At 61.3% G+C, this 11,554-nt stretch overlaps 1 protein-coding gene and 1 long non-coding RNA gene across 3 annotated transcripts; one reads left to right on the top strand and one right to left on the bottom strand.

Annotated features, from left to right (window-relative positions):
• Nucleotides 1–6,347: 6,347 nt before the first annotated feature.
• On the top strand, nt 6,348–7,304 carry LOC311204687. Of its 2 annotated transcripts, none has more exons than XR_014618089.1 (3): nt 6,348–6,478; nt 6,585–6,637; nt 7,247–7,304. It is a non-coding gene; the product is annotated as an uncharacterized lncRNA (long non-coding RNA). The 2 variants fall into 2 exon arrangements; XR_014618090.1 differs by lacking the exon at nt 7,247–7,304 and adding an exon at nt 6,880–7,240.
• A 144-nt stretch (nt 7,305–7,448) lies between these two features.
• Nucleotides 7,449–11,056, bottom strand: LOC311204686 (natterin-3-like; the record flags this gene model as incomplete). The annotated part of the gene is given in 5 exon segments (XM_084281077.1): nt 7,449–7,733; nt 7,736–8,463; nt 10,326–10,437; nt 10,730–10,778; nt 11,023–11,056. Coding segments are annotated over 4 exon segments (1,140 nt in total). The 5' UTR covers nt 10,745–10,778; nt 11,023–11,056.
• Nucleotides 11,057–11,554: the final 498 nt, after the last annotated feature.

The following is an 11,554-nucleotide window of genomic DNA, read 5'->3' as shown; positions in this document are numbered from 1 at the left end:
GGGCGCTTGGGAGCAGCAGGTGAGAGGAGGAAGGTGGATCGGGCCCCCAAGTTGGGGTTCAGGAGGGGTAACCCCCTTTTCCCTGTGCCCTAAGCTCCAAAACCGGGCTTGGAACCCCCCAAAACCATCCTTTCCCAGCTCATTCCCAACAGACACCCCCAAAACTGACCCAGAGGTGGCAGGAGGAGTGGGGGTCCCAGCCAGATCCTGCCCCAAGTTGGGGTTCACAAGGGGAACCCCCTTTTCCCTGCGCCCTAAGCCCCCAAATCGGGCTTGGAACCCCCCAAAACCATCCTTTCCCAGCTCATTCCCACCTGGCACCCCCAAAACTGACCCAGGGATGGCAGGAGGAGTGGGGGTCCCAGCCAGATCCTGCCCCAAGTTGGGGTTCAGGAGGTGTAACCCCCTTTTCCCTGCGCCCTAAGCTCCAAAATCAGGCTTGGAACACCCCAAAACCATCCTTTCCCAGCCCATTCCCACCAGGCACCCCCAAAACTGACCCTGGGATGGCAGGAGGAGTGGGGGTCCCAGCCAGATCCTGCCCCAAGTTGGGGTTCACGAGGGGTAACCCCCTTTCCCCCACACCCTGTTCCCCAAAATCAGGCACAGGAACCCCCTTCTCCATCCTTTCCCAGCTCATTCCCACCAGGCACCCCTAAAACTGACCCAGAGGTGGCAGGAGGAGTGGGGGTCCCAGCCAGATCCTGCCCCAAGTTGGGGTTCAGGAGGTGTAACCCCCTTTCCCCCACACCCTGTTCCCCAAAATCAGGCATAGGAACCCCCCTTCTCCATCCTTTCCCAGCTCATTCCCACCTGGCACCCCCAAACCTGACCCAGGGATGGCAGGAGGAGTGGGGATCCCAGCCAGATCCTGCCCCAAGTTGGGGTTCACAAGGGGTAACCCCCTTTTCCCTGTGCCCTAAGCCCCAAAATCGGGCTTGGAACCCCCCAAAACCATCCTTTCCCAGCTCATTCCCAACAGGCACCCCCAAACCTGACCCAGAGATGGCAGGAGGAGTGGGGGTCCCAGCCAGATCCTGCCCCAAGTTGGGGTTCAGGAGGTGTAACCCCCTTTCCCCCACACCCTGTTCCCCAAAATCAGGCACAGGACCCCCCAAAACCATCCTTTCCCAGCTCATTCCCAACAGACACCCCCAAAACTGACCCAGAGGTGGCAGGAGGAGTGGGGGTCCCAGCCAGATCCTGCCCCAAGTTGGGGTTCAGGAGGTGTAACCCCCTTTTCCCTGTGCCCTAAGCCCCAAAATCGGGCTTGGAACCCCCCAAAACCATCCTTTCCCAGCTCATTCCCAACAGGCACCCCCAAACCTGACCCAGAGATGGCAGGAGGAGTGGGGGTCCCAGCCAGATCCTGCCCCAAGTTGGGGTTCACGAGGGGTAACCCCCTTTCCCCCACACCCTGTTCCCCAAAATCAGGCACAGGAACCCCCTTCTCCATCCTTTCCCAGCTCATTCCCACCAGGCACCCCTAAAACTGACCCAGAGGTGGCAGGAGGAGTGGGGGTCCCAGCCAGATCCTGCCCCAAGTTGGGGTTCAGGAGGTGTAACCCCCTTTCCCCCACACCCTGTTCCCCAAAATCAGGCATAGGAACCCCCCTTCTCCATCCTTTCCCAGCTCATTCCCACCTGGCACCCCCAAACCTGACCCAGGGATGGCAGGAGGAGTGGGGATCCCAGCCAGATCCTGCCCCAAGTTGGGGTTCACAAGGGGTAACCCCCTTTTCCCTGTGCCCTAAGCCCCAAAATCGGGCTTGGAACCCCCCAAAACCATCCTTTCCCAGCTCATTCCCAACAGGCACCCCCAAACCTGACCCAGAGATGGCAGGAGGAGTGGGGGTCCCAGCCAGATCCTGCCCCAAGTTGGGGTTCAGGAGGTGTAACCCCCTTTCCCCCACACCCTGTTCCCCAAAATCAGGCACAGGACCCCCCAAAACCATCCTTTCCCAGCTCATTCCCAACAGACACCCCCAAAACTGACCCAGAGGTGGCAGGAGGAGTGGGGGTCCCAGCCAGATCCTGCCCCAAGTTGGGGTTCAGGAGGTGTAACCCCCTTTTCCCTGTGCCCTAAGCCCCAAAATCGGGCTTGGAACCCCCCAAAACCATCCTTTCCCAGCTCATTCCCAACAGGCACCCCCAAACCTGACCCAGAGATGGCAGGAGGAGTGGGGGTCCCAGCCAGATCCTGCCCCAAGTTGGGGTTCAGGAGGTGTAACCCCCTTTCCCCACACCCTGTTCCCCAAAATCAGGCATAGGAACCCCCTTCTCCATCCTTTCCCAGCTCATTCCCACCTGGCACCCCCAAACCTGACCCAGAGATGGCAGGAGGAGTGGGGGGTCCCAGCCAGATCCTGCCCCAAGTTGGGCTTCAGGAGGTGTAACCCCCTTTCCCCCACACCCTGTTCCCCAAAACCAGGCACAGGAACCCCCCTTCTCCATCCTTTCCCAGCTCATTCCCACCTGGCACCCCCAAAATTGACCCTGGGATGGCAGGAGGAGTGGGGGTCCCAGCCAGATCCTGCCCCAAGTTGGGGTTCACGAGGTGTAACCCCCTTTTCCCTGCACCCTAAGCTCCAAAATCGGGCTTGGAACCCCCTCAAACCATCCTTTCCCAGCTCATTCCCACCAGACACCCCCAAAACTGACCCTAGGAGGGGGTTCCTGGCCCTGGGAGGGGGTTCCCAGGTCCCCAACTCCCCAGGGTCTCCCCCTTTTCTTCTCCCCTTGGGCCCCACAGGTGACGGTGTGTGTGAAGGTGGAGGAGGTGACCCCAGGGGACCCAGAGGAGCCCGAAGTATTGGGGGACCCACCAAGCCCCGCCCCAGAACCCCCCCAGCTCCCCCCTGGCGAGGAGGTGGCCAGGGGTAAGGTCAAGTTGGGCGCTGAGGAAGAGGAGGAACGTCTGCAGGAACCAGGTAATGGACTGAAGGGGGGAGGAAGATCCTTCATCATCCTCTTCACCCTCCCCCCTCCAAAAAAAGGGGGTGAAGAAGCTTCTGTAGGAGCTGGGGTGGCTTGGAGGTGGTGGGAGGGGGGAGGTGGTGGGATGAGGGGGCTTCTGGGGAGGTTCTGGTCTTCCAGGGGGAGACCACAGGAGCGTGGTGGTCCTCCTGCAGCCACCCCTGGGTGGGTGGGGGGCTTCTGGGATGAGGGGGCTTCTGGGGAGCTTCTGGTCTTCCAGGGGCTGACCACAGGGGCGTGGTGGTCCCCTCTCCAAGTCCTCCTGCAGCCATCCCTGGGTGGGTGGGTGGGGGGCTTGTGGGATGAGGGGGCTTCATCCTCACCCCTGGCCGACCCCGGATGTGTCTGGGGCCAGCGGGAGCTGGAGCATCCTCCACCCATGGATGGAGGAGACCCGAGGGGGTCAGAGGAGAAGCCCCAGCTGATGAAGCAGCACCTCCTCCTCTCCTCCCTCCACCAGGCCCCACCACAGCGAGCAGAGACCCGGGGACCCCCACCTCCCACCACCACCCAGACCCCCCACGCCCACCCAGCACCCTCCGAGTCTCCTCCAGCCGAACAGGGACCTCCAGGCGCCGCGTCCATCCCACCCCCTTCCCCCACCCCCAGACCCCCCCCGGACCAGCAGAGGAGCCCAAGGTGCTGGAGAAACCATGGGTGAGGGCGGAGGAGCCCTGGGTGAAGCGGGACCCCCCGGGCAAAGCCCGTCCTTACCCTTGCGGCGAGTGCGGCAAGAGCTTCGCGCGGTCGACCCACCTGCGGACCCACCAGCGGACCCACAGCGGGGTGAAGCCCTACGGCTGCGGCGCCTGCGGGAAGAGCTTCGGCCACCTCTCCACCCTCACCACCCACCAGCGGCTCCACACGGGCGAGCGGCCCTACGGCTGCGGCGCCTGCGCCAAGACCTTCACCAACCCCTCCGACCTCACCAAGCACCAGCGCTCCCACACCGGCGAGCGGCCCTACGGCTGCGGCGCCTGCGGCAAGCGCTTCAGCCAGCAGTCCAACCTCACCATGCACCAGCGCTCCCACACCCAGGAGCGGCCCTACCCCTGCGGCGCCTGCGGCAAGAGCTTCAAGTACTTGGCCGACCTGACGGTCCACGGGCGGTCGCACACCGGGGAGAGACCCTTCCCCTGCCCCCACTGCGGGAAGAGCTTCAGCAACAAGTCCTCCCTGGCTCGGCACACGCGGATCCACGGCCGGGGATCGGCTGGGGATTAGGAGGGGGAGAGGGGGTGGGGGTGGTGGAGGGTGGAGGGTGAGGAAGGGCAGGAGGTGGAGGGTTTGGGGGTGGGGAGGAGGAGGAAGGGCAGGAGGAGGAGGAGGAAGGGCAGGAGATGGAGGTATTGCTGATGGGGAGGGTGAGGAAGGGCAGGAGGTGGAGGGTTTAGTGGTGGGGAGGAGGAGGAAGGGCAGCAGGAGGAGGAGGAAGGGCAGGAGGTGGAGGGTTTGGTGGTGGGGAGGAGGAGGAAGGGCAAGAGATGGAGGGTTTGGTGGTGGGGAGGATGAGGAAGGGCAGGAGGTGGAGGTTCCTGGTGGTGGGGAGGAGGAGGAAGGGCAGGAGGTGGAGGGTTTGGTGGTGGGGAGGATAAGGAAGGGCAGGAGGTGGAGGAAGGGCAGGAGGTGAAGGAGGAGGAAGGGCAGGAGGAGGAGGGTTTGGTGGTGGGGAGGATGAGGAAGGGCAGGAGATGGAGGGTTTGGTGGTGGGGAGGATGAGGAAGGGCAGGAGATGGAGGGTTTGGTGGTGGGGAGGAGGAGGAAGGGCAGGAGGAGGAGGAGGAAGAGGAAGGGCAGGAGGAGGAAGAGGAAGGGCAGGAGGTGGAGGGTTTGGGGGTGGGGAGGAGGAGGAAGGGCAGGAGGTGGAGGAAGGGCAGGAGGTGGAGGAGGAGAAAGGGCAGGAGATGGAGGGTTTGGTGGTGGGGAGGATAAGGAAGGGCAGGAGGTGGAGGAAGGGCAGGAGGTGGAGGAGGAGGAAGGGCAGGAGATGGAGGGTTTGGTGGTTGAGAGGATGAGGAAGGGCAGGAGATGGAGGGTTTGGTGGTGGGGAGGAGGAGGAAGGGCAGGAGGTGGAGGAGGAGGAAGGGCAGGAGGTGGAGGGTTTGGTGGTGGGGAGGAGGAGGAAGGGCAGGAGGAGGAAGAGGAAGGGCAGGAGGTGGAGGGTTTGGTGGTGGGGAGGATAAGGAAGGGCAGGAGGAGGAGGAGGAAGGGCAGTGGAAGAGGAGAAGGAGGGTGGTGATGAGTGGGAAACACCACGGGAGGTGGAGGTTTTGGTGGTGGGAGGATGTGGAAGAGCAGGAGATGGAGGTTCCTGGTGGTGGGGAGGAGGAGGAAGGGCAGGAGATGGAGGGTTTGGTGGTGGGGAGAAGGAGGAAGGGCAGGAAATGGAGGTTCCTGGTGGTGGGGAGGAGGAGGAAGGGCAGGAGGAGGAAGAAGGGCAGTGGAAGAGGAGAAGGAGGGTGGTGATGAGTGAGGAGCATCATGGGAGGTGGAGGAGGAAGAGGAGGGTGGTGTTGAGTGGGAAACACCATGGGAGGTGGAGGGTTTGGTGCTGGGGAGGAGGAGGAAGGGCAGGAGGAGGAGGAAGGGCATGAGATGGAGGGTTTGGTGGTGGGGAGGATGAGGAAGGGCAGGAGATGGAGGGTTTGGTGGTGGGGAGGAGGAGGAAGGGCAGGAGGTGGAGGATTTGGTGGTGGGGAGGAGGAGGAAGGGCAGGAGGAGGAGGAGGAAGGGCAGGAGGTGAAGGTATTGGTGGTGGGGAGGGTGAGGAAGGGCAGGAGGTGGAGGGTTTGGTGGTGGGGAGGAGGAGGAAGGGCAGGAGGTGAAGGTATTGGTGGTGGGGAGGGTGAGGAAGGGCAGGAGGTGGAGGGTTTGGTGGTGGGGAGGAGGAGGAAGGGCAGGAGGAGGAGGAAGAAGGGCAGGAGGAGGAAGGGCAGGAGGAGGAGGAAGGGCAGGAGGTGGAGGATTTGGTCGTGGGGAAGAGGAGGAAGGGCAGGAGATGGAGGTTGGATGAGGAAGGAGAGGAGATGGACACACGTGTGTGTCCCCCCACCCCCCCCACCCACCCCACCCCACCCCACCCTCGTGCCCCCAGCCTTCACTTCTGGACACCCACCTACCTCACCCACCACCCCCCTGGACACCCCAGGGCTTGACACCTCCATGGTGGTGGCGGGTGGTGGTGGAAGATCCCCTCAGCTTCCCCTTTCCCGGGGGGTTCTCCCCCCTCCCCACCCCAATTCCCACCCCCTACCCCCTCTGGGGGGTTTATTTGGGGTTGGGACACAGGGTGGGGATGTGAAGGTCCATCCACCTGGGGTGGGTTCAGAGGAGGTTGAAGGTTCCACCAGGAAAACAAAACCACAACCCAAGGGAAGGACAATAAAACGTGTTCTTCAGCATCGGTCCCGGCGCGGTTTTGGGGTGAAAAGGGTTTTTTTTGGGGGTGCAGAAGATGGAGATGGAGATTCTTGGTGGTGGGGAGGGTGAGGAAGGGCAGGAGGTGGAGGAGGAAGGGCAGTGGAAGAGGAGGAGGAGGGTGGTAATGAGTGGGAAACACCACTGGAGGTGGAGGGTTTGGTGGTGGGGAGGGTGAGGAAGGGCAGGAGATGGAGGGTTTGGTGCTGGGGATGGTGAGGAAGGGCAGGAGGTGGAGGTTTTGGTGGTGGGGAGGATGAGGAAGGGCAGGAGGAGGAGGAAGGGCAGGAGGAGGAGGAGGAAGGGCAGGAGGTGGTGGAGGAAGGGCAGGAGGTGGTGGAGGAAGGGCAGGAGGAGGAGGAGGAAGGGCAGGAGGTGGTGGAGGAAGGGCAGGAGGAGGAGGAGGAAGGGCAGGAGGTGGTGGAGGAAGGGCAGGAGGAGGAGGAGGAAGGGCAGGAGGATGAGGAAGGGCAGGAGGAGGAGGAGGAAGGGCAGGAGGATGAGGAAGGGCAGGAGGTGGAGGAGGAAGGGCAGGAGGAGGAGGAAGGGCAGGAGGTGGAGGAGGAAGGGCAGGAGGTGGAGGAGGAAGGGCAGGAGGAGGAGGAGGAAGGGCAGGAGGTGGAGGAGGAAGGGCAGGAGGAGGAGGAGGAAGAGCACTGGAAAAGGAGAAGGAGGGTCGTGATGAGAGGGAAACACCACGGGAGGTGGAGGGCTTGGTGGTGGGGAGGAGGAGGAAGGGCAGGAGGTGGAGGAGGAAGGGCAGGAGGTGGAGGAGGAAGGGCAGGAGGAAGAGGAAGAGCAGAAGGAGGAGGAAGGGCAGGAGGAGGAGGAGGAAGGGCAGGAGGAGAAGGAGGAAGGGCAGCAGGAGGAGGAAAGGCAGGAGGTGGAGGTTTTGGTGGTGGGGAGGATGAGGAAGGGCAGCAGGAGGAGGAGGAAGAGCAGGAGGTGGAGGAAGGGCAGGAGGAGGAGAAGGAAGGGCAGGAGGATGAGGAAGGACAGGAGGAGGAGGAGGAATGGCAGGAGGAGGAGGAGGAAGGTCAGGACACGTCCCTGCCTCAAGCGTGGCGGCACGCCGCGTCGCCAGCGATGGGCCAACACTCCTTGAGCCCGGGGTGGACACCCACCACCCCCCGGCTCCGCGCCCACCCCGTCACCGCCACGCGGTGCGGCCGCCCGTCCCCGAAGTCGCGGCTGAGCTGGGCGGTGAAGGGGACGCGGACGTCGCCGCGTCGCCCTTCCAGGGCCAGGGCGCACGCGGTGCCGGGCGGCACCTCCTCCTCCAGCCGCTGGCTGTGGGTGTCGTAGCGGCCGGCGGTGGCTTCTCCCACCCAGGGAAGGTGGCGGTGTGGTTGGAGACCTCCCAGCCCGTCCCGTTGTAGGCCAGGGGGGCGGCTCGTAACACCCCGCGGACGGTGGAGAAGACCCGCCGCTCCGTCACCCAGTTGTGCTCCGTCTCCGTCACCTCCTCCAAGGTGACCACCTCCCTCAGCACCCGGCACCCTTCGTTCCTCACCGTCTTCTTCCTCAGGGTGACGTCCTCCCACTTCTCCACCGCCCCGCTCAGGTTGTAGAGGAGGTGGGAGATGGTGACGTCCACCGGTCCCTTCTTCACCACCAGGACTTGGTACCACTTGAACCACAGCTCCTCCCCGTCCACCACCACGAAGGCGGCGCGTTGCTCCTTGGACACCTTCCCCAAGCCGTAGCGGTTCCTCCCCACGTAGGTATCGACCGCTGGACAACCTTCCACGGCGTTTTTGGGGACCCCACCAAAGGAATCCTCCACCCAATCCAAAGCCTCCATGTTCCCCACGTTGACCAACACCTTGAAGTCGCCCACGTTCAACTCCTCCTCGGCGTAGGGGAAGAAGCAGAAGGGACCTCGCTGGGGGACGTAGGAGCCGGTGTTGCAGCCCAGGATGGGGGTGGAGCAGACGTACTCCGTCCTCTGGGTGTAGCTGTTCCAGTTGGAGACGGCGTCGGCGGGCAGTTGGCCCTCAAAGGTCACCCACTTCAGGTAGGACGGGGGCTCCTCGTCCCGTTTCCGCCGCCAGAAGCTCCGGGAGGCAGCTGGAGAGAGGAGATGGGGAGTGGTCCTGAAGGAGCCTGGCCCTTGGAGATCCTACACCTGGAGTAGGTTCACCCTGAAGGACTCCAGACCATGGAGATCCTACACCTGGAGTGGGTTCACCCTGAAGGACTCCAGCCCATGGGGATCCTACACCTGGAGTAGGTTCACCCTGAAGGACTCCAGACCATGGAGATCCTACACCTGGAGTGGGTTCACCCTGAAGGACTCCAGCCCATGGGGATCCTACACCTGGAGTGGGTTCATCCTGAAGGACTTCAGCCCATGGAGATCCTACACCTGGAGTAGGTTCACCCTGAAGGACTCCAGACCATGGAGATCCTACACCTGGAGCAGGTTCACCCTGAAGGACCCCAGCCCATGGAGATCCTACACCTGGAGTAGGTTCACCCTGAAGGACTCCAGACCATGGAGATCCTACACCTGGAGTGGGTTCATCCTGAAGGACTTCAGCCCATGGAGATCCTACACCTGGAGTAGGTTCACCCTGAAGGACTCCAGACCATGGAGATCCTACACCTGGAGTGGGTTCATCCTGAAGGAGCCCAGCCCATGGAGAACCCATAGTTGGAACAGGTTGACCCTGAAGGACTTCATCCCATGGGGAACCTACACCTGGAGTAGGTTGACCCTGAAGGACTTCATCCCATGGGGAACCTACACCTGGAGTAGGTTGACCCTGAAGGACTTCATCCCATGGGGAACCTACACCTGGAGTAGGTTGACCCTGAAGGACTCCAGCCCATGGAGATCCTACACTTGGAATAGGTTGACCCCGAAGGACTCCAGCCCATGGAGATCCTACACTTGAAGCAGGTTGACCCTGAAGGACCCCAGCCCATGGAGATCTTACACTTGGAGTAGGTTGACCCTGAAGGAGCCCAGCCCGTGGAGATCCTACACTTGGAATAGGTTGACCCTGAAGGACCCCAGCCCATGGGGATCCTACACCTGGAGTAGGTTCATCCTGAAGGACTCCAGCCCATGGAGAACCCATGGTTGGAACAGGTTGACCCTGAAGGACTCCAGCCCATGGGGAACCTACACCTGGACTAGGTTGACCCTGAAGGACTCCAGCCCATGGAGATCCTACACTTGGAGTAGGTTGACCCGAAGGACTCCAGCCCATGGAGATCCTACACTTGGAGCAGGTTGACCCTGAAGGACCCCAGCCCATGGAGATCTTACACTTGGAGTAGGTTGACCCTGAAGGAGCCCAGCCCGTGGAGATCCTACACTTGGAATAGGTTGACCCTGAAGGACCCCAGCCCATGGGGATCCTACACCTGGAGTAGGTTCATCCTGAAGGACTCCAGCCCATGGAGAACCCATGGTTGGAACAGATTGACCCTGAAGGAGCCCAGCCCATGGAGATCCTACACCTGGAGTAGGTTCATCCTGAAGGACTCCAGACCATGGAGAACCCATGGTTGGAACAGGTTGACCCTGAAGGAGCCCAGCCCATGGAGATCCTACACTTGGAGTAGGTTCACCCTGAGGACCCCAGCCCATGGTGATCCTACATTTGGAGTAGGTTCATCCTGAAGGAAACCAGCCCATGGAGATCCTACACCTGGAGTATGTTCACCCTGAAGGACTCCAGCCCATGCAGAACCCATAGTTGGAACAGGTTGACCCTGAAGGACCCCAGCCCATGGAGATCCTACACTTGGAGCAGGTTGACCCTGAAGGAGCCCAGCCCATGGAGAACCCACACCTGGAGCAGCCTCCTCTCCCTCTTCCCACCCAAGAAGGGGCGATCACAGCTCAGGTGGGGTAGTGGGGGGGACACACAAACATCAACCACCCCAGATCAACAACCCACCAACAAGAAGAGACTCACCGGGCAGCTCCACCGACCTCCAACCCCCCCGTCCCACCGCCGGGGGCTGGGCAGCTCCAGCAACCCCGCCGCTTCCTCGGGTGAGGAAGAGGAAGGTGGCGACGAGGAAGAGCTGTGGGCAGAAGGATGGGAGGGGGTTACCCCCCCAACACCCTGTCCCCCTGGTTTTGGGGGGTGTTGGGGGGTCAGAATCCCTCCCAGCTCTGTTGACTCAGCTTTACTCATTAACCAAGGGCTGCTGGACGCACCAGCAGCTCCTAACGACTCCCTGTTAATTAATTCATTAGCTAATTATCTTCATTTCTTTTAAACAACCCATTTCTTCCTCCATCCCCCTCCCCAAAAACCCACCCTAAAGCCACCCCCCCCCTCCCCAAATCACCCCACGCCGCGTGACGCCGTACCTCGCGCGCCGCCATCCCGCCGGCCGACTCCAGGAGCTGGGATTAAAACCTGCTAATTAACTGTTAATAATCCAGATGGTCATTTAGGCAAAACCCCCCCAAACCCCACTTAAACCAGCCCCAAAACCCCCCCTCTCCCCCCACTCCCCCAGCTCAATGAAACCCCAAATCTTTGGGGTGTCTTGAGGGTGGTTGTTGGGCGAGCAACGCGTTTCCCACCTTCACCCCGCTCCTGGTGTTGTGTCCCCCCCTTTTTTTAGGGGGTTTTGGGGGGGTTTTGGGGGGGGATTTACCTCTGAGAGGGGTTTTCCAGCAGCTCAGCTCACCCCAGGGAGCGCGTGAGCCCTTGGGAAAGGGCAAAGTCCGAACGGGAAGAGAAGGGAACGTCCAGTGGGAGCAAAACAAGAGCCCAGAAAACCCACAAAAACACCCCCAACCCCCCCCTAAAAAACCCCAAAATAAAACAACCCCCCAAAAAAACTCCCCCAAAAAAACACCTTCTCCCAAATAAACCCCAAAAAACCCAAAATAACCCCAAAAATGCCCCCCCAAAACCCCCCAAATAACCCCCCAAACCAAATACCCAAAATGACCCCCAAAACACCCAAAACACACAAAAAACCCCAAGTACCCCCCAAATACCCCCCCAAAAAAACCCAAAACACCCCAAAACCACACAAAACCCCCCAACCCCCCAAAATACCCCAAATAACCCCCCAAAATGAAAAAATACTCAAAACGCCCCCCAAAACACCCAAAAACACACCAAAAATACCCCAAATACCCCCCAACCCCCCAAAAAAACCCCAAAAAACACACAAACCC

This window comes from Gallinula chloropus (assembly GCF_964237585.1).
Source record: "Gallinula chloropus genome assembly, contig: HAP1_SCAFFOLD_764, whole genome shotgun sequence".
Taxonomy (NCBI): domain Eukaryota; kingdom Metazoa; phylum Chordata; class Aves; order Gruiformes; family Rallidae; genus Gallinula; species Gallinula chloropus.
The sequence above is the reverse complement of the archived record's forward strand: the minus strand, read 5'-3'. Positions and strand labels throughout refer to the sequence as shown.